General features: G+C 43.1%; 1 protein-coding gene across 4 annotated transcripts in view; it reads left to right on the top strand.

Annotated features, from left to right (window-relative positions):
- The window catches only part of LOC145412538 (PDZ and LIM domain protein 1-like), a 144,981-nt gene that overhangs the window by 94,043 nt on the left and 27,735 nt on the right, over positions 1 to 23,203 (top strand). For 2 of the 4 annotated variants that reach the window (XM_080282434.1, XM_080282433.1), the window contains exons 3-5: positions 17,013 to 17,160; positions 21,092 to 21,208; positions 21,940 to 22,122. In XM_080282434.1, the coding sequence (XP_080138560.1) occupies positions 17,013 to 17,160; positions 21,092 to 21,208; positions 21,940 to 22,122 (448 nt within the window). The remainder of the gene's footprint in view (positions 1 to 17,012; positions 17,161 to 21,091; positions 21,209 to 21,939; positions 22,123 to 23,203) is intronic. The other 2 variants (XM_080282436.1, XM_080282435.1) reach the window with 1 other exon arrangement.

Genomic DNA, 23,203 nt, shown 5'->3' with positions numbered 1-23,203 from the left:
ATGAGATAGTCCCAGCGTAGATATATGAAATTAATGTTTTAAATGAAAAACGATTCACAAAGTTGCCATGTGATGGTAGTTTACTGACCAATCCTGACAAAATAATACATTATTCTGCGTTCTGCACATGACTGCTGATAGTGTTCTGCGATATGTGTGCGTTACTGCAAGGAGTCTCTCTGATCACCTCCAAGTGTTCGCCTTACTGTCTCGCACCACATACACCAACTATCACACCCAGATACAAGAATGTTCAGATTTTTAATATTAATGGTCATGGGCAGTGCCACCGCCACCGTACTGCCGAAGTCCACCGCATCCTGAAGCCTCCATGAGATCTCTGACCATGAGGCGGAGGACACTCTTCTCTCGTAAATATACCATAGGATGGGTTCATGATTTGACCTGATTGGATTCCGACTTTGGAGTCAGGGCGTTCGGGGCGAATGTGGGTGCGCTTCACCAGGCACTGAGGCGTGGACTAAGTCTGCCTTTTCGTGTGCATGTACTGTACAGTTGCGGACAAATGTATCTTTCCAGTTTACAGTCGAACAATCGTGAAACTCTTCCATACAATTCTGAAATGCTTGTTGGAGTCCGATGATCGCCTCTCCAGGTTTCGCAAGTTACCACTTACTTTTCTTGCTATTTATCGTTCAGAAGTGGATTAGAATTTATGTCCGCAGCTCTACGCTGCACTAGCATTGGGTTCGACTGTGGATGAGTTTGAGTAACGTAGGGTTCATGTACAACGTTCAGTTATCGAGGCCAGGATGAGTCACGGTTACCGGTGAGCGCTGACGGTCATTTAGGTCGCACCGTTGCTCTTTGTTCCCTAACTTGAACATCGGTTACTGACATACAGCTGTGCTATTATGTCTGCGACATAATTATGTCTGAGAAATACAAGTATTGACTACCTCTTACAAATGAAATATACAATTAATCATCAGAGAACACTGGTCAGACATGAAAACAAGGATAGTATCAGTTCGGGTACCGACAGTCACGACGGCTTGAGTCTGAGCTTGAGTGGTCACTCAAGATGACAAATCATGGATACCGTGATAAAATATGCAGAGCAATCTTTAACTTGACTTGGTAATTGACCACATTGTATGGCTGTCTGTACGGAACTTAGGGAGGAATGTCATAAGACACTTACGAGGCAGTGAATACCTTCACTGTTTTCTTCGTTTATCCATCAACCAGTTAATACCACCCCCTCCATCCAATAAGCTGAGTGGTAAAGTTTCACTTGGTTTACTCCTGCACTGAGGTTTGGACCGGATATATTGTATTGCTCGTATATGTATCTTTCACAGCTTTTAAACTGTTATACCGATTGTAACCTATATATATTACATGTATCAGTCAATAATTTACTGAACATCTTTGACTCCTGTATTCCACACCCCCAGGTCCAAAGACCGTTCTAAATGATGCTGCAAAAAATTCGTTTCAGCAATTAACAGTTATTTTATAAAGGTTTATAGTTGCCTAAAATGACAGAAAAAATGTTAATTCATAAAAGGTAAGACGTTGGTATCACCAGTCAAGGTTAAACTTGTAAGAGTAGGCAACCGGATTGGTCAGCGCGAAGCATCCGGCTGCTTACTCTTACAAAATTTTCCAGCGCTGACCTTTGAATACCAACACATTTGTCGCTGGCAGCTCGACTAGTTTTTTGTCCGCTCTCGCTGTTGTCTATGGAAGGACTGTAATATTGAAGTGGCCATGATATACGAGGAAAAACCTTATTATGCAATATATCCATGTACAAAACTAAGGCAAATCGATGACCACACACAAACACACACACACACACAAACACACACACGTGTGTGTGTGTGTGTGTGTGTGTGTGTGTGTGTGTGTGTGTGTGTGTGTGTGTGTGTGTGTGTGTGTGTACCGGTGGACAGTATGTGCTTGTTTATGTAGTTTTCAAAAGGGTTGATTATGCAGTGCTAATTTGGTTTCAGGGGTAGAAACTTATAATGCTGTGAACACTATCGCTTATTCATTATTTGGCACCTTAGCGAGAAAAGCACACATACAACAGCGTAAACCGCAAATCAGTGTGTGTGTGTGTGTGTGTGTGTGTGTGAGACACAGACATAGACAGACATATTTTTATTAGGCTGAGAGAGAGAGAGAGAGAGAGAGAGAGAGAGAGAGAGAGAGAGAGAGAGAGAGAGAGAGGCCTGAGGTGGCACTGGCTCCCTGGCACCGCGCGCAGGCCACTATATTTACCTCCCCTGCACCTCACCCATCTCACCTCACCACGACCTGTATTTATAAACTCTCATAACCTTAAACTGTGTATAATATTGCTTACCCATACTGTTATCTTTACCCAGTGAGCTACCAACACTTCAACAACGAATTAGCGTTGATATTGTAGTGATAAAATACGCACAACAAAACGATCTGTGTTAAGAGTTAATAATTAGGCAGACTTGATTATCATAAAAGTTGGTTAGGAATCTTTATAAATACAGGATCCGGCCACTGCCACCCACGCCAATCAAAACATTACCCTCCCCCCACTTTTTTTTTTTTCCTTTCTCGTTAGTGATTGTCGGGTAGGTTGGAGCTTGCTAATTACCGCGGAGAGTGAGGGTGGGGTTGTGGAGGCCTTCTGTTTGGCTAGTAGGTCTGTTTTCACCCGACGGGACTGGGCCACTCCTCTCCTGAATACTAAGTTGTGTTTGCCTGAAATTTAATAAGCCCTAGCTATGAGGCAAGAATAAGTCTCCTTGGTTGCGTGTCAGATCGACCCTCCAGTCCGACTACACTTGGCCATCAACCGAGCTTAAAGGGATTAGGGATCTTCGTCAGGTTAAAACGAATGTACTATAGTCTGAGACGACCCTTGTCTTGGCGTATATTTCCACCGTTGTTTTTACTGCACAAGTATGCGACTAAGCTTTCCCTCTGGGTATTGTGAGAAAGTATGATTATTTATGAGCACCATACTTTGCTAATACTAACACAATATTCGTGTGAGTCTTAGTTGTAACTTGAGTTTGTGCTGTTTATACATATTCTCATGACGGAGACTTTTTAAAAATCCATTTAGGCCCATTTTTACATTTATTTCTATTTATCTATTTATCATGGCAGCTCAAGTGTTTATTTGTGCAGCCGGAGTGAGCTTGGAGGCCGTCCAGCACTACCTCCCCTTAATCTCTCTCTCTCTCTCTCTCTCTCTCTCTCTCTCTCACACACACACACACACACACACTCAAACAGGCTCATAATATATATATATATATATATATATATATATATATATATATATATATATATATATATATATGTATGTATTCGTATTCAAGAAGCTCCAGAGGACTACAAATCCAGATGAAGCAACTGCAGATCTAACAACACAGGGTCCGGGTTCATTTACAGTCATGTGATCACGTCCCTGTCGTAACCATCACTTGTTTCAAAAAAAAAAAAAAAAAAAAAAATCTAGTAACATACGGAACATTATCAAATTTACTTTTCTATGGAGGTAGGAGAATGAAAGGAGAATGCAGAAACTTGCCATTTCTCGTCCTTCCTGCAAATCGAAATGTGAGTTGATCGTAAATCTGTTAGTAAATCTCAGTTCTTCACAAAAAACTGCACACGTATCTTAAACTCCTAAAGCAATATCCAGATCTAATTTTACGATCACACCCACACTGTCCACATAATAAAACACATTTCCTAAGTGGTTCTGGATATAACACCCATTTCTTTGTGATATATGCTGCACATTACAACTCAAAATCCTCAATATCCTCTTGGGTGTTACTAATGCAAACGATGTCGATACTGAAACAACACAAATAAAATACAAGTGAATGTTAAGGTGTAATACGCAAAATAAATCGTTAAGGAAGGGTTGCTACGAGACCTCCTAAGCCATCTAGAATACAGTCCATAATCACAAAACCAGCCCCCGCTCCTCCTGTCGCCACCCTGCATCAGATGCTTGAAGAGCAGCCTGACGAAGAACCTGATTGGCCTTTCCCAGTGTTTAGTCTGGGTGGAACGGGATCTGGACCCACCTGTCTACTCACCTCCTCAGCCAGATGGCATTATGGCGTTTTATTTTTCTTATTTTGTTCTACCCCTCAGTCAGATGGCGTTTTATTTGTGTTTGTTTATTGTATTGTTTCTTGCTATCACCAGACGATTTTATTCAACCTCCGAAAGACCTCGAATAGTAAGGGGGTTAATAAAGCCTAAAGCTAACTCCTCCAGCTCGAAAAGTGTTGCCAAAGCTGAATGAAATTATCTGGAGAGAGTATGAACAAGTAGGAAAAAACGTCCTGGAACTGGAGAGGGTTAAAGCTAGGCCTCTTGAATTTACTGGGAAGTGTACATGGGATCGGAATTCTGCAAAACTGTGCAAAAGATAAGTTACGACCGTGTGACTGAACCTTCAGACTAACGCATAAGGTATTTTTCTTAGGTGTAAAAAGTTGGGGTTCGGACTTCAGCTGCCATGGCCATTCCGTTTCAACATGGCAACGTTGCAATGAACGATGCTGGAACTACGCGAGGATATGCACCATGTCTTAATTCTTCTTCTTCTACTTTATGGCTTTTGATTTTTCCAGTAATAATGTAACATCAAGTGGGTCATAAAACCGTGAAACGTGGCAAGGGAATGACACAGACTTTTACTTCATTGCCTGACCTCCAATGGGGGAGTGAGCAGAATTAGAAAAATTTCTTGGTCTCGTTAAAAAGAAGGAGCTTTGTGAGCGTTTTATAGTGATCTGAAGACAGAGTATGAGAGAAACAAATAGATTACAGTAACGTTGTTCAGTCGCCATAAGTAGTGTTTGGCTGGGTGACACAGGTGGCAGAGACACCTGTACTGTACAATGGGTCGCACCTGCACCCCACTGTTTGCTCTCCTATCACTAGTATTTGTACACGTACACCCAGCCTCCTTGTAATGTAAACAGTGATCGGATATCGCTGTCAGATTTATACAACCGGTACTTTATTCACTGTACTTTGCGAAGTAAAATATCAAGAATACTATATGATATAATGAATAATGAACGATGATATACAACAGAACTTTTGATGATATTCCGTACTTCACTAATATCACTTCTATACCTTTATGTTACGAAGCTTTATTTTGAGCAGAGGTAACAGCTGTAGCCTCTCACTGAGCAACATTATATTAACTGAAGTCAAAATGTACTCTAGGCTAAGATGTCAACTTAGAGTCAATGCCTGTTGGTTTGTCAACCAGGAAAAATAAAAATGAGGCTGTGGATCTCATTCTCATCAGCTTTGAAGACTCGGGCATATTTTTCACACGAGTTTACTTTTTCTATTTTATTCATGTACGTATTTATTTATTTATTCATCTTTTTTGCTCCTCACCCATCCTTAGGTGGGGAATAAAAAACCAGGACGATGATGACGTTAATGATGCTTACTTTTGCATGTTATTTATACAAACAATATCGATATTAAAAAGATAAGAATAACAGAGAATAAAGAAGAATATCAATGTCCTATGCCAAATAAGCTGCTAAGATAAAAGTGTTATGAAGCTATGGAGAATTACGTGACTGAGACCCTACGTATCCACACCAGCCCGGGTATGAGAACTGAGAGAGACACATTGAGCCGCATTCTGTCGTCCTCGAAGGCTTTCTGGCACCTCCTCCTTGGTGATATTTCTTGCACAACTGACCTTAATATTTTCTTATGTATTACGTATGCCCTCAAAATATAAGCATAATTTACGGATATATAACTGACTTAAATAATTACATGCCATATACAGAAAAAACTATAGGCGGTTTGTTTTCACCTGATGGATACGATAATCACTCGCACAACTTCTTCGATGAACGTTAATTATGAGGTAACAATGAGTCTCCTTGGTTACTAATCAAATCAACCCTCCAACCTGACTATACTTGGGCATTCAGGTTAGAAAAAAACACGTGCTATACTAAACGAACAGTGCTAGATTGGCCCCTAAACTGAGGAGAATACGGGAGGTCGAGGCGGCTATGGAATGTGGTAACTAGGTCGGAAGGCAAGGTGTGATGGTCTACAGCCCTGCGTTACTGCCCTCTGACGCTCTGGCTAGAATGAGGCCACACCTGACACAAGACACAAGAACCCCGTAAAAAAAAATGTATTTGATCGTCACACACCACGATCATTACACACTGCGCAGTGAACACACAACACAAAACACAGCCATCACTTAACACGCTACACAAGCAACACAACACAGTCAACACACAACACAATAAATGGTCAACACAAACGTCAATACACTAAAATTACTATACAACCAAATGAATACCAAACAAGTAACACATCACAGTAATTACACGACACAATCTGCACAACGCAATCCATACATTACGGTCAAAGCAGCACAGTCAACACCAACTGATTCACCACACAAAAGCACACCACCACAACAAATAAACAACACAGTCAAAACACAACACACAGAACACAACACAGCTAACACAGAACATAACAAGGAGTACTCAGGAAAAGTTACATCCGCAACATACAACCAGCTTACGACCGAACCTTTGACGCTGCACTGTGCTTAGACCTTTGACTGATTGCTTTCGAAATTCAATTACTTCAGTCGTACCTAACCTTCAGCCGATCCAACAAATATAGTCTATATAAGATCAAAAGTATTTAAAATGACCTTACCCTGTGACCTTGACCTTTGACATATTGTTCTGAAAATAGAATTTTTTCATCCCTGCCAAACTTTAAACTCTCCCACCAAGTTTGAGCTTATAAAATAAAAATAAATGGAGGTAAAGGACCGAACTTTTAACATTGTCCTGTGACCTTTACCTCTGACCGATTGTTCTCAGAGCTGCATTACTTCTTACGTGCTTATCCTTCTACTCTTCCACCAAGTTTGGTCACAATCGGATCAAAACTGCTTGAGCTGACTTTGCCTTTGACATAATGACCTATGACCTTTTTCGGCCACCAATTAAGCACATGATCCTCTATTAGTCCTCAGTAATTATGCCAAAATTGGTGCAATTCAATTTAACAGTTTTCCATAATCTTGTTAATAGACAGACAGACAGACAGACAGACAGACAAACAAACCAACAGAAACACATAACCCCTCGCACTTTCGCATGTGGGTGTAATAAATGCATAACCTAATCAACACACAACACTATCACCACGGCACACTACACAATTAACTCAACATTCAGTGCAATCAGCAAAGAACATAATTAACACAACACAACTTGCACAAAATACTGCCAACACACAACATAAGCAACAAATAACACACACACACACACACACACACACACACACACACACACACACACACACACACACACACACACACACACACACTTCATAATCAACACGCAACACACCGCAACACCTCATAAACACCAATGCACGCTTCCGGCCCTATTACTAGGCCAGACAACAGGGAGTGGAATGATGCAAGCAAAGACCCCACTCTGCTACGACCGTATATGGAGCAAGTGTGAGTAATAGATATGGCTGAATCTCGCGTTACAGAGGGAGGGTATTCGGCGGAGCGGCAGGAAAGGGCAACGTCCTGGATTCTCACTGTGGGTTTCGCTTGTCACTCTCAGAAATTGGTGACTTTCCTACACCATCCTGATAACTGTTTCGGCTGCCTCACTGTAATGGCCTTTTTTTTTTTTTCCCCCTTTAATTCCTGGTGCTGCTAGGCGATTTTATTCTGCTTGAGAGACTTCTGGTGATAAGAGGATTGGAACAAAGTAATTTCATGTCTGTGCTACGTGATATCTTCCCTTAGCTGAACAGAATGGCTTGGCAGTAGCGAGAATTGGATACAGAAAACGTTATCGTAGGGAAACGGTTAACAATGCAGCATATCCCCAGTCCTGACCTAACCTAAGCTAATTTAACCTGACCATTATCCTGAACCCGAATTAACAGACTTTCTTTAGCAAATGTTGTACTGTACATAAAAGTACTTCTTTCTACATTCTACTTTTACCATCCCACGTGCAGCTTCTGGGGGGAATATAACAGTGTAAAATGACACTGAATAATACTTTACGTCTATGGAGGTTTGGTCTTCGCAAAAATTGGTTAGGATCCTTTATGAAAACTACTCTTGACTCTTTAGCAATGCACAGTCAGCTAAGTGAATGAAGTAACCGAAGACAAAAATATTTCACCTGTCCATCAAGCACCGAGGAGAGAATAATCTTCCCCAAACTTGAACAGACCCAGGGGGCGAGCATCCCCGCGGCTGGGACATAAGTAAGTGCCATGCCGCCAAGGGGATCCGACAGATATTGCAATATGGACTAAATATCTCTTCTAGAAAATGGCAAAGATGTGACGGATTCAGTGTTGGGTCGGAACGGTTTCCCAGCAAGGGGTCATAGTGCATTTGAGGAGTAACTGTCGTCATCTCCCACAGCTTGGTTAAAGCGGGTTAGGTGGCACAAAAGGCAGCGCTGACATTGTAGAAATAATCCTGGAAGGGAGAGGTCTGATGGGGCAGCGTGGGCAGGTGCTGCTTTGTTCATCTCAACTGCACACTCATTCCTCCTAATCCTTTCATGCTTCGCTACCGAGCAGATCAACACACTCCCACCAGACATCCCAGGAGGAGGAGTCATTCTAAAATGACAAACAACGCTGCCCTTGAATCGCAAAATAATAAAAAATGCACAACCTCCAGGTCTGAAACATGCTGCAAAATCCATCGGGATGCCTGACAGATCAGCAATAAAATCAAAGGCTGGGAAGGGTTAACTGTCATTCCAACTGAAATCGGGGAAGTTTGCTCCAAATTTCTTAGCCAGTGTCGGATTTTGAGCCATCGGTAAAAACAGACAGACCCAGCATGAAGCGTACCATGCTGCAAAAACTAGATGCGAAGCACGAGTGCGCGCACACACACACACACACACACACACACACACACACACACACACACACACACACACACACACTCACACACACGCACACACACACACACACACACACACACACACACACACACACACACACACACACACAGAATAACAGCAAATAATGCAGTTAAGAAAAACAGTTGGACGAAGAAGACTGGAATAAGAGAATAGACACTTAATGAACAGTACTATACATACACTGACTACCCGGAAAGACAATTATACGGCGTGTGTTTGCTGTGTTAATATGGCGTGTGTTTGCTGTGTTAATATGGCGTGTGTTTGCGTTGTTAATATGGCGTGTGTTGTTGTGTTATCTTACTGCATCTGTGTGTTTGAGGCAGGACGCCCTCACTTGGTAACGAGGCTTGACTAATTGCTTGAGGGCAGGCGCTGTTGGAGGAACTCATTAAAGAGGCTAACAAAGGGACAGCAAACTAAGATGTGACAATGGGGACGAATACTGAAGTGATGATAACTGCTATTTCGCCATCGTCTTCATAATCTTCATCATCACCAGCATCATCATCATCGTCATCATCATCAACATCATCATCACAATTCCCCACTTCCCACCACAGTAATTGGCGTTGGCTTCCGAAAAAGAAAAAAAAAGAATAGGAAAAATTATCAAACTAACCAATAAATAAAATTACACATCCATTCACTCATCAATCAAGTCTTGGAAAAACTACGATTCATCCCACACGCGAAACCATCCAAACCAAGAAGCTGTGCCAAGGCACAAACCCGTTCCCGGCTGTCATTTTAGTGCTGACGTATATACACAACAGGGTATCTAGTTAAAAATGTCACATATCAAATCTGGAGTAAATCGAGTGAAAACTGACGATTTTATGCCCATTTGAAATTTTAGGCCCGACCCACCTGACACTGACCCCTCTACCGCTAACTGGGGGGTGACCCCCCCTGACGTAATGAGACAAGTTACAGGATGCTGATTTGAAAGATGCACCTTTAGGTTTTGGTTTCATGTCGACATGACGAATTAGAGAGGAGTTATGGCGTTTTTTTTTTTTTTTTTTCATTCTTGGGGCCTACAGCCTGGGCCTTGGCCAAAGTTGGCCCAAAATTTAATCAGGTGATCAGAAGGTCATAGCCCATCATCCCTGTAATTTTAGTCAAACTTGCACCAGTAGTTTTCGCTTAAAGTTGTTAACAGGCAGACAGACAGACAGACAGACAGACTACCAAACAAACAGACAAACCGATTGAAGATAATACTCGGCCCCGAGCCCCTCCGGAGCGGGGAGGGGTAATAAGAAGATGTTAAGATGCAATGGACAAAATACATCGGTAAGGATGAGGTACGAAGAAATTTCCCAAGTCAAAGAGAACGCTATCATATGTCGCCATGGTAGGGAAAGTGTAGCACGAGATAGAGGCGTTATTAACAGGGGTAAATAATGTCGGAATGGTGATTGTTGATGATGAAGAAATTGGTTAATGGGCGAGAGGATGTTTCAATACGTCGAGGGAGTAATTACAGTGTAGCAATCGATAATGAGGTAATTAACCCTTTTAGAACGAGGGATGTCTTCTACATTGGTTAAATATTTGTCAGGGGACGGCATCGTACTAAGAGGGTTGAGGAAGATTAGTTTTGACCCCATTTCTTAGGCGGGAATAAAGGTTACAATGATGATGATGATGATGATGATGATGATGATGATGATGATGATGGTGATGGTGATGATGATTCTAGCCCTTTCAGTCCGAGTGATGTCTTCTGTGTTTCATCAAATTGCATGTGGGTAGGAAAAAAAAAAAAAGGACGTAGTGAATGGGCATAGAGAAGGAAAGAGAAATGCAGCTGGGAGAGAGGGGAGGTTGACTGCCCTCCCCCCAACCCCTTCCCTTCCTGTTACTCCGTCACATAAATAACCTGGCCCTCCACACCCAGACACCTTCTCTCACTCTCTCTCTCTCTCTCTCTCTCTCTCTCTCTCTCTCTCTCTCTCTCTTTCTGACTGTTATATTCAGTTTCTGCCTATCAAGCTATCTACCTATTTACCTTTCTATCCGCCTATCTATCTCTTCATCGTCTATCTATTTACATCTGTTTATTTACGTCTGTCTGAGCTGCACAGTTGCTCTTTCTTACACCTTCGCATTTATATAACTTATTTACATGAAAGCTCCATTAATATCATATCTATTTATTAATATATGTCCTCTTAAAAGATTGTTCTTAATAGAGTCTGCGCTTCTTGAGACTTCCGAGAATTTATATCCTAGAGCAAGATGTATGTGCGTCTCCACCGGTAAACCTGCACTTCCGCGTTCACCCTCACGCACATACACACGCATACACGGGCACGCACATATCCATACACATACCCTTATGCATACACTCGTCCCAACATATCTATTTCCTTTTATACTACCATACCCATACACACTCTTTAACATACGTATACACACGCTTCCGGATATACATGACACTTCTCCATCTCTGTGTACCCTCGGTCAGGTCAGGAGTAAAATTCTTCCGTCTCTTCTCCCTGTGCCTATGCCCTTCGCAGTTTCAAGCAAAACGTGTATGCTTTATATATATATATATATATATATATATATATATATATATATATATATATAAACTGTGTGTGTGTGTGTGTGAGAGAGAGAGAGAGAGAGAGAGAGAGAGAGAGAGAGAGAGAGAGAGAGAGAGAGATGTAAAACAGTGTTAACAGGGGCAGAAGATCCCATGAAAGGTCATTGCTTTCATGTCTCTTATGACTGCAGCTGTCTAACCAAAACTGAAGCTTAAAAACTCTTTCTGTATCAAGCTGTTTTTGTAAGTAGATCTTCTTACCCCCAGAAGATTTAACTCGGCACAGGAGAGGCTTTATGTGGTGAAGGGATTCAGTGAGAGTAGAAACAGACTTAATTAAAAAAATATGAATTAATAAGAACGCTTTTTGACAACCTTGTGAATAAATAGCCTTTGTACGTAAGCCGGTGAATAAGCAACGCCACTCGTATATAGACAGGTGCATGAGCAAGGTAGCAGTAGCCAGGTAAATAAGCAGCACCACTTCTATATGGACAGGCAAATATGCAATGCCACTTTGATACATATCACTGTATCATTAAGCAGCACTATGTCTATATACGCAGACAAATAAACAACGAAACTTTTATACAGAGAGGTGACTAAGAGGCACCACTTCTGTATAGATAGGTAAATAATCAGCGCCACTTCCATTTAGACAGGTGAATTTGTACCGCATCTACACAGACAAGCGAATTAACAGCACGTTTTCTGTATAGACAGGTATATAAGCAGCACTAGTTTCATGCAGTCAAGAGAGACAAAGAAACAACAACACTATGTAAACCTTCTAATGCAAGAGTTAACCGTACTCCCAGTCCATATATGCAACAAGTCAACTCTGGAACTGTCTTCCTCTGTCTGAATTTCTTAGTGCCTATAACATCCAGTCTTTTAAACGCAGTGTGTCCATGCATCTCGAAATGAAAGTATCTTGAGTTTAGCTCTCTTTGATCGTGTTTTTATTTTTTCTTGGAGGGAACAGTTCTCAGGCTTCTAGCCTTTGGGTCCTTCTTCCTTGCATAAAAAACAAAAACAAAAAAAAACAAGGAAAACAGAAGAAAAGCATCATACTTGTATAACCAACATCATTCACATATAGACAGGTAAATAAACTATACCACTTCTATACAAACAGGAGAATGAAAAAACAGTATCTCAGTAGGCTGCCCTCCTCCGAGAGAGAGAGACAGAGTGAGAGAGCTCTCCAGACAGACAGACAGGGAAGGCATTTAGACAGACGGACTGACGGCGAGAAAGCGACACAGTAGACGACAAGATTACACAAATTCCTTTTTGTGGCAGTTTAGTGTGACACCCTCTTCACTATCCTACCCAACCCATAAACCCCCAAATACCCTCCACTCCCACTCATCCTGAACCCCTCCCCCCTCCAGAAACCCCCCAGACTATCCCCCTCTCCATCAACCACCGGCTCTGCCTATCTTCTATGCTCACTCGTGTGTGTGTGTGTGTGTGTGTGTGTGTGTGTGTGTGTGTGTGTGTGTGTGTGTGTGTGAAGGGTTGTCCGCTTATGTGTCTGTGAATGTGTATTTGTGTGGAGAGTTGTTTGTTTGGACGCTTCTTGTGAACGTGTGTGAGTGGTTTCCTATGTCTGCGTGTTTGCTTGTTTGTACCGTAGGTGTTTGCATGCGTATATATTTATGTCCACGAGAAGGAGAGTTAACATGCTGAATATGTTTAGCATATGTAATAATGCATGTATGTAGGTATGAAATTGTATATATGTATGTATTTATGTAGTTATGTATGTCCGCACTTATGTATGTATGTAGGTATGTGTCACTCAGCGCTGAGGCACAAATTGAATCACTATGCAGGTAATAATTTCCGGTCACCTGTGTGCTGCTATCTCATTACATGCATCTTAAAAGGCAGTAAGATGTATATAATTTTAAGCACCAAGTAAAATTTATGATGGCTTACTCCTTTGAATATGCCGGATAGAATTAAGATTATTTTATTTTATTGCAGGAAACCACAAATCTGTATTGCGTTAACATAAAAGAATTTTTGGTATCGCATCCTTCAAATCATACGTCGATTTTAACCCTCAAGGACATTATTTTGACTTTCTTTTTTTAACTTTCATGACTAATGCAGAGCGAGGACAGTTACTTAAAATACTGTAAAAGGATAATAAGGTCATCTTTTTTTTCGGTCCATCACACACACACACACACACACACACACACACACACACACACACACACACACACACACACACACACACACACACACATACATACACACACACACACACACACACATGGCAATGATATTAGGGGAAACACACAGCCATAAAACCCTAATTGCTTGCGTGCCCCAAACACAGCGGTTCATTTTGGCATTGCTGGTTCTGCTAAAGGTCCCCCTGCCACTCTCCTGGGCCAGGTATCATATTTATAAACTTTATTGAGCTTAAGATGTGTATAAAACTGATTGGCTATTTTTTTTCCCTTTATTTATACGGCTACCATGCACTTCAGACAAGCTAGATCGAATATTAGAGTAAAAATAATAATAAAAAGAGAGCGATTTCTGGTGATATTTGATTGCTATGAAGTGTGGTTTATAATGAATATAGATTAAGATTCTTTGTAAATATAGTCCCTGGCTCCAGCGCCTGCCAAGTGTTGCCTAGGTATTCTAAGAGCTGCGATGCGTCACCTCCCTCTCCCCTCTCCCCTCTCCTCTCTCTTCTCCCCTTCTCTCCTCTCCTCTCTCCTCACCCCTCTCTCCTCTTCGCCTTCCTCTCGGTATGCCCTCCACCCTCTTCATTACCCCCATCCGTTCTCTATGCATTCCCCCTTCTTTCGTTGCATAGCCTGACCTTCACGTCTGTCTTGCGGATTTCTCTTTATAGCTTCTTGTCTTTCTGATCTTCTCTCTCTCTCTCTCTCTCTCATCCTTACTCCTTTCCATATGCATTCCCCTTTCCAGTCTTCCTTTTTCTTACTGAGCCGGGCTTTCATTCCTATCCTTTAAATCTCTCATGGTTCCACAGTTCCTATCCTCTCTATCTTCCGTTCTTCATTTTTCCTCTCTTTTCCAACTGTATCTCCCATTCTGTCAATTAATCTCCCCTCTTCTTTACTGCAACCCCCTTTCCTCCGTTTCAAATGCCTTCTGCTTTTTAAGAATTCCCTTCACTTCTTACCAAACTTCCTTTCTTTTTCATCCGTATGTTTTCTCCTTCCTTCGTCCTTACTCCATATCCTACTTGTCTTCCGTAATCTGTTTTCTTTCTCCTCTCTCGCCATCTCTTCCGCCTGGGTCCCCTGATCTTCTCGTCAACTCCTATCTTGTAAACATCCTCCCTTTCTTCCTCATCTGTACGCTTTCTCCCTCTTTCGCTATGTCTCTCTGATCTCCTGTTCTCCCTCATTATCTCTTTTCCTTCTTCCAATCACTCCAACTTTCCATATCCTGTCCCTGTCTCCTCTCAACAACAGATCCCCTTTCTTCATCGTCTGTGTACATTCTCCCTCCATCCCTCCTTCCTCCTATCCCGCCCCTCTTCATTCGCCCTCCTCGTTCCTCGTCTCCCACCATCTATCCTCACTCTACCTCCTTCTCCTCTCTCAAGTCCCTTCCTCACAAGCACTCTCCCTCTTATTATCACCACTGTATACATTTTCACCCCCTCTTTCCCCCAGTGTTTTCTCTTCTCCCGCATTTTTCCATTCTCCTCTTTCTCTCCGTCTGTCCTTACTCTGTCCCCTTCTCATCTCTGTAACTCCTCTCTCTTCTTTTCCCTCTTCTCCGTACATTCTTCTTCTTCTTCTTCTTCTTCTTCTTCTTCTCTCCTCTCTCTCTCTCTCTCTCTCTCTCTCTCTCTCTCTCTCTCTCTCTCTCTCTCTCTCTCTCTCTCAATGCATCCTCCTCTTCTCCTTCCTTTTATCTCTTCACTCCTCTTTCCTCTTCATCTCTTCTCACTCTTGACACCCCCTCTATTTCATATCCCTTCTCACCTCGGTTTTCCCTTACCCTCACCTTGACTACATGTCCTCTCTTAAAATACTATGCAGCCTTCACCGTGGCAGTGAATATCTGGCTGAGTTCACTACCCTGTATCTCTCTCTCTCTCTCTCTCTCTCTCTCTCTCTCTCATACCAATGTGTCTTGCTCCCGTTCCCTTTCACTCTTCTTGTATCTCATTATATATATTTTTTTCCGAACCAGTGTCTTTTGCTGCCCCTCTCTTTCATTTCTCTCACTTACCTCTCCAGTTTTCTCTTCCTCACTCTACCCAATAGCAGCAGCCTACCTCACTCTCCCTTCTACCTCTAATACCCCATTCTCGTCCTACTTTCCAGAATAAGATTATAATTCCTCTCTTCTATTCGTCTATTTTAATTTTTTTCCTTCAGTCATTTCGTCTTACCATCATCTATTCCTCGCCCCACACCGCCCTCTCCACCCCCGAAAATACAAAGGGTATCATATTATACTTCTCTCCTTCACCGAACCTTTCTCGGTCTTACCTTCACTTTCTCTGTGGCTTTTCTCATAAAAAACGAAATAAATGCTAAACGAACCTTGAAAGTGGAATACAAAGAAAAGTTTCCGTATGTAGAGTAAAACAAGAATATGAATTTTAATAATAATGACCCAGAATATACTTGGAAGAAGTGCATAAGAACGGAGCATTGCAGGGAGGGCACAGAGGCTGGGAAGGAAACAGCTGTAGAGAAGGGTATGGGAGGTGTGAGGGGAGGGGTATAGAAGGGGTATGGGCAAGGTGACAGACAGGGAGAGGTATGGGAGATTAATGTAGGGAGGGGTGTGGGAGTGGCAAGGAAGGGTATGGCAGAGGTGAATGGGAGGGTGATGTGGGGAGGGGTATTGGAGATGTGAGGGGGAGAGGTATGGGAGAAGTAAAATAATGTAGGGAAGGTTATCGAAGATACAGAGAGGGGTATGGATGACGTGAGTGGGAGAGGGATAGAGTGGTACGAGATCTGTGAGTGGGAGAATGAAGTAGGGAGGGATATGGGAGATGAGTGGAAGAGGTATCACAGAGATACAGAAGGAGGTATGGGAGGTGCAAGACAATAATTCAGGAAGCGGTATTGGAGATGTGTATGGGAGACGCAAGAGGCGGTGTGGCAGATTCGAGTGGGAGAACCGGGCTAGGTATCGATGGTGTAGGGAAGACCGGGCCGGGGCAAGGCGATGGGGTGGGACTGAAGCACACGCCACCACCCACTCACTCTCCCTCCCTCCCACCCACCCACCTCTTGGCACCTCTAAAATAACCCTCAACTGGCAACTGCTCCATCTTGGTCGCCCTACCTACACAAAACAGTCGCCTGAGGAACGAATCACAGGTCAGACACTCATCAAAATAACTCTCAAGATATCAAACTCTCATATACAACCCCCCTACCCTCCATCTTGCAGGTGCGTATAGAGTAAAAATGCTGATCTCTCTGTTGCAGGGCGGGTGTTCATAATACCCCGGCGGCCTCTGCATCCAGCTCAGCGCCCCTGGTGAACGGCAGTACAGTGCCAGGTCCCACCCCAGTGCCAGTGTCGGGCGGCGTGCCACTCCCGGGTATCACAAGCAACACAACAGCGCGCTCCGAGGTATGTCCCGTCACTCAGCAGGCTCGCTCTATCTTATCGTCCACTCTTTCAGTCCTCCCACTGTTTCTGTTTTATTCTCCTCTCTATCACTGCTCCAGCTGTATTTTATTTACCCTCTTTCACTCCTCCCGCTGTCTCTGTTTTACTGTCCTATCTATTACTCTTCTATCTCATCACTCGGCAAGCTCTGCCTTATCGTCCTTTCTGTCAATTCTCTTGCTATCTCTATGATGTTCTCGCCTCTGTCAGTCCTTCTTTTAAACCCTAAGTAGTCTTTCCCTGTCTTATCGTCCTCAGTTTCAGTCATCCCACTCTCTCTCTTTTACCCTCTCTCCATCATTTCTCCCGCTCTCTGCTTTATTTCCTTTAACCTACAACTTTTAACATCCTTTGCTGCTCTTCTTATGAACATAGTCTTGGTGTGTGTTGAATAATTTATGGATTAGATTAGCAGTTCTGAGTTCTGCTGTCTTCATATGTTTCTTGGACAACTCATTATCCTTTCTCTGCTGCTCGACTTCTGAACATTCTGGTGTGATGATTAGCGTATAGGCAGCACTGGCTGATTGTTGGCTTCTCCTGTTCCCTCCATTCTGCCTTCTGTACAGGTTTTGCCCTTTCTTTACTGATCCCATTTGTGCATTTACTTGGGGTGTATAGATTAGTTTATAGACTTGAAGAGCATTAATGACCACCTCCTGATGTCTCCACTCCTTCCTTCTCTCCCTCCTTCATTGTTTCTCCTTCCCTCCCTCCATGGTATACATCTTGTGTCTTCTTTCTGGATCTTTCCTTCCCTCTTTCCTTCTTTCCTCGTCCACAGTTTGAATCTTCTCGCTGAATCCATTCTTCCTTCATTCCATGGTCCACATCCTGAGTCGTCTTATCTTACCTTCTTTCTTCATGGTTCACTATTTGAGCCTTCTCGCTGAATCCTCCCCTCTCTCCCCCCTCCCTTCCCTCCTTCCATGGTCCACATCTTAAGTCTTCTTACTGGATCCTCCCCCCTCCCCTCCCTTCCCTTTCCTTCCATGGTCCACATCTTGAGTCTCATGGTGAATCCTTCCCTCCTTCTTCCTTTCCTTCCAAGGTTCAGATCTTTCCTGAATTTCATACTGAATCTTCCCTCCTTCCTTCCATGGTCCATATCTTGAGTCTTCTACTTGAATCCTTCCCACCCCCTCCACACGTCTCTCTTTCCTTCCATGGTCTACATCTTGAGTCATTCTTACTGACTCGTTCTCCCTCCCCCTCCTTCTTTCTTCCCTCCTTCTGTCCTTCCTTCCTGATTCACTCCTTGGGTCTTCTTTCTGTCCGGTATGGGCTAACCGGTCTAATGCAGTGACCTTCTTATCTTTTATTCTTATGTCTTCTTCTTTAGAGAGTGTATCTTGAGTCATGAATGAGTGACGAATATTTCCATCCTCCCTTCTCGGTGTGCCTCTTGAATCACCTTAATGAATTCTTCCTTCTTCTTTCCTTCCTTCCTCCTTTCCTGGTATGCATCTTGAATCATCTTATTGAATTCTTCGTCCTTCCTTCCTTCCTTCCTCCTTTCTTGATATGCATCTTGAATATTATCTTACAGAATCCTTCCTTCCTTCCTCCTTTCTTGATATGCATCTTGAACATTATCTTACAGAATCCTTCCTTCCTTCCTTCCTTCCTCCTTTCTTGATATGCATCTTGAATATTATCTTACAGAATCCTTCCTTCCTTCCTTCCTTCCTCCTTTCTTGATATGCATCTTGAATATTATCATACCGAATCCTACCTTCCTTCCTTCTTTCCTTCCTGTATGCATTTTGACTCTGCCTCATGAATCCCATCTTCCATCACTAGTGTATAAACTGGGCCTCTTTAATGACTTTTTCTCTCTTTTTCTTCAACTTGGGGTCCTTGGCACATCCTTTTACCCTTCTTAGTGGACATATTGGGTTACCTTGAAGACCTCTGTTTTTCTTTCCTCCATCATTTAGCTTCCTTGATGAGCCCCTCCATCCTTCTTTGTGGACATCACTGAGTTCCATTTATGAGTAATTCCTTCCTTGCACAGATCTTGAGCTCCTCTTATGAACCTTTCTTGTATGCATTTTGACCTCCTTTATATAAGTCCTTCCTTGTTTTAATACAACTTGAATTCCCTTTGTGAGTTCTTCCTTGTATTCATCTTAAATTTCCTTTATGAGTCCTTCCTTCTTTGGGTACATTTCTAGCTCCTTTTATCAATCCTTCACTCCTTATACGTCTCTTAAGACTTTCTCCCTTCGTGCTATTCTTCCCATCTCTTTGCCACTTCCGAGTTCCAGTTTGATGTGATTCCAGAGTTCAGTTGATGTGTTCGTCATCCCTCCTCTTTCAGGCTTTCGACAATCACGTGTTAACAGTCAGCCATGCCATGCAGCTCTGTTGATCCTGTTTGAGTTGTCTTGATTTTTCTCCTCGTTTTCTAGCATGTGTGTTATGGTGTTCACTCCTGTGTTATAAACGAGCAAATTGTCTTCAGTGTTTGATCTTTACCAATATAAATGTTTCTTGATTCCTTTGATTTTCATATACACTGTCTAGTTTATCCAGTGTCATAAATATTATACTGAACAGCATGTCATGGTAAATGAAAATTGGAAATGATTTCTTTTTTCACCTTCTGTGATGAAGATAGTTTGGAATTTATATAAATGATATGTAGCTGATGTGGAAGACCTTTGAGTTCATCATGTATTCCCTAAACAGTGCTGTTTCCAGATACAGTAAATGAATGACTGCAGTGCACATGGGAGGAATGAAAAGTACGAACAAATGTCATACAGCAGCAACATTAATTCGTTTGGTGATAAAATGCTGTCAACATTTTTATTCTTAAGTTTAACTCATTTATATACTCAGGCTGAATCAAAGCCCCAAATGCTAATTTTATTTTTCTGTTTCCCTATTTATCCTCAGTCGTATTTTTTGGAAAATTCAAATAATCTAAAAAAAAGAATCTTTCACTCGTTTTCCAGTCTATGAGAATGTGGAGAGTAAGCATTACTCTCCCCTTGCCTTAATTGGACAATATAAATACTCCTCTCTCGAACGACAAGCTTCAATGTTGCCTTCCCTACTGCCATATCCTGAAATAAAGCTCCCTAAAGCCATATCCTGAAGTAAAGCTCCCTAACTGTGTCCTAGTCTGTAACATCAAATGTTTTTCAGGAATATTGCAAGTCTCCCCTAGAGAGCCCTTGTCAAATATTTAAAAATAATATTGCAAATCTCCCATAAGGAACCCTTCAGGAATGTCTAATAAAACCCAGTCCAGGTTCCACTCAGGTCCCGTTCAGGAATGTATTGAGATCGTGCCAGGTCCCTCTTACGCATGAACTTGAGTCTCCTCCACCTCCCTCCCAGTTTTAATCAGAAGTAGCACGAATACCCACGCTGGGCCGATTCACAATGCAGTTTACAATAGTTTTCCTCTCATGGTAAAATGTGTGCTTGCAGGAAGAACAACCTCTTTTGTGTTTTGATATTACAGTGCTGCAAAATGTTCATATGTAGGTAAAATTCATCCAATACTCTTTTCATATCATTCCTGCAAACACAAATTACAGTTAAGGGAGGGGAATTACTGTAAGTTAGGGCCGTATTTTACGCGGCCTTGGAGATTTGTAACATCTCGTTTTTAGCGATTTATTCAGCATATTACACCTCACTGTCCACTTGAATGTCATTGATGCAAACTATGCCGACACTGAAACTAAATAAATAACATACAAGGGAATGCTGAGGTGTAGTATGGAAAACTAGTCGTTAAGGAAGAGGTGTTACGAAGCCCCTTATGCCATTTAGAACACGGCTCTTAGTCTGCGCATCAAGGCCCAGCACCCGTCCTGAATGGTGTGTCGTATCCCGCTTGCCTGACCCTCTCTGTGTCTGCCCGCCTCGCCAGCACCCTGCCGTGAGACTCCTCCCCAAGTCCCAGTTCGCCCTCAAAAAAGCTGAGGTCCTACTCCGCCAGCAGAAGCAGCCGCCAGTCAACATGGAGACCTTGTCCATCCAGAGCCAGGTACACTGACGTCAGGTGGTGGAGAGAGGGGGTGGCGTCCCCTTGGATCTCTGTCTCAACCTCCCACCTCCACCACCACTACCATGCAACCTCTTCTCTGGGCTGGTCCTCTTCCTCTATGTAGATAAATTATTTTAGTGTGACTCTCTTAATTCTTGTGAGAGCTATATTATGTGGCTTTTTGAGAACTTTTAGTACTTATATACAGTGATGCAACATTTGTAACTGACGGTGGTGCCAGTAGAATGTCTCAGTAATAGTGCATGTAGAAGAAGTTGTAATATCTTAGATTTTGCTGGCATGCCACATTATAATAACATCTTGTGAATCCAAGTACTACTGTTATGAAGGGAGACTCAGTCAGAATGTAATTTTAGATTTAACCATTGACTTCTTACACTGTTCGTTTATGCACTATCTTTTTGTCTACTGGAGAAGACGGCTTTACTCACTTTACAGTTGTGGAAGAGGGGATCAGGATAGTTTAGCTGAGTGTTGAGGTAATTATGGTGGTGTAGTTCTTGATAGATTCTTGCCTGAACACCCAAGGTCCGTCCCCCGTGTACACCTCAAGGTAGCCTCTGGTGTCTCTTTCCTGTGTGTGCACCACTCCCTCCCGGACGCCCTCAGTGTGAGTGGCCGGGGTGCAGTGGTGAGTTGGTTGCCGTGTGAGCAAGGGCGTGGCGTCTGTGATGGTGCTGTGCCGGGACTGACACTGTGTTGTCGTGCAGCCTTACCGCACGCTGCCGCTGCTGCAGCCATCCGCTAAGGTGCGCTCCGACCTGGGTGTGGGTAGCATCAGCCACTTGAAGATGCAGGACGACCACATCTCCGGCGTGAGGGAATCCCAGTACGTGCCACAGTCCTACTTGACGGCTAAAGCCAAGCACGACGACCTTATCATGAAACAGAAGGTACGAACGCCGCGCCAGGCCGCTCTGGGCAGTGTGGTCTCTGAGGCAGGGGGAGAGGAGGAGGGTCTGGCCACGCGGGGGGATGTGGGGGTCAGGAGGGGGAGCTTGGGAGGCAAGGAGGGGGGAAGGAGGGGTAGCTGGTCCCGAGGGGCATCTCCTCACCCAGGGGACACTAGCAAGCAACCAACACAAAAGACAGACAACACAAACACCGGTGACTATCAGAAAATCGACAAATCCACGTTCAGGGTAGGGGGCGAGTTAGTTCAACTTAAGAAGCCTTTGTTTGACCCAAGCACAATACCAGACACTGACCTCCAGCTTCCTCAGCTACGAAAGCTCAGCGTGGGCAATATAGCCACGCCAGACGAGCAAGCCGATAAACTAGAGGTCTCATCTATCGCAAAGAAGAAAGCAGCGGGCAGAAGCAGGTCACTGTGCTATACCGTCCACACCAGCAGAGTGGAGGAACTAGATGACGAGATGACTGTCATACCAGAACACCCAGCGGATCTGACCTACTGCGTGGACCCAGAGGATCAGAACCAGGAGGTGCAGTGCACCATAAAGCTGGCGGTGCCCAAGGCGGTGCACGAGGAGGTGGAGGTGGAACAGACAGTGAGACTGGCTGCTCCCAAGCCTCCCATGCAGGTGGATGAGGTGGATGTCTCTCGTACGGTCAGGATCAGAAGGGAGGACTTGGACTTTTACAGCGAGGAGGACTTTCGCCCCAGGTACTCGTACCCTCGCACCGGGAATGACTTTCGCAGCAAATACCTCTGGTGATTTTAACCATGCATACTGCTGGATCAGAAATTTTTATTTTGCTATTACACTAGAGTCCAGAGCTCGAAAGATGGTCATTATAAAGTCACACGCTGGACGTTATTGTAGTAAGACTAAAGATAGCGGCACAGAAAGTACGGTAAATGATGCAGAAGTGCGACCACAGCTACCATTTGTGAGCAGACCGTACAAAACTTTTGCTTTATTTTATGAGCTAAGATTAAATTAACCTTGTTGATGAGCAGAGACAGAATAAGCCTAAAATTCAGTACGGATGATAACAAGATGTATCAGT

This window comes from Coenobita brevimanus, chromosome 93 (genome assembly GCF_032717465.1).
Source record: "Coenobita brevimanus isolate Jiangsu-jjx chromosome 93, ASM3271746v2, whole genome shotgun sequence".
Classification (NCBI taxonomy): domain Eukaryota; kingdom Metazoa; phylum Arthropoda; class Malacostraca; order Decapoda; family Coenobitidae; genus Coenobita; species Coenobita brevimanus.
This window is presented reverse-complemented; position numbering and strand designations above follow the sequence as displayed.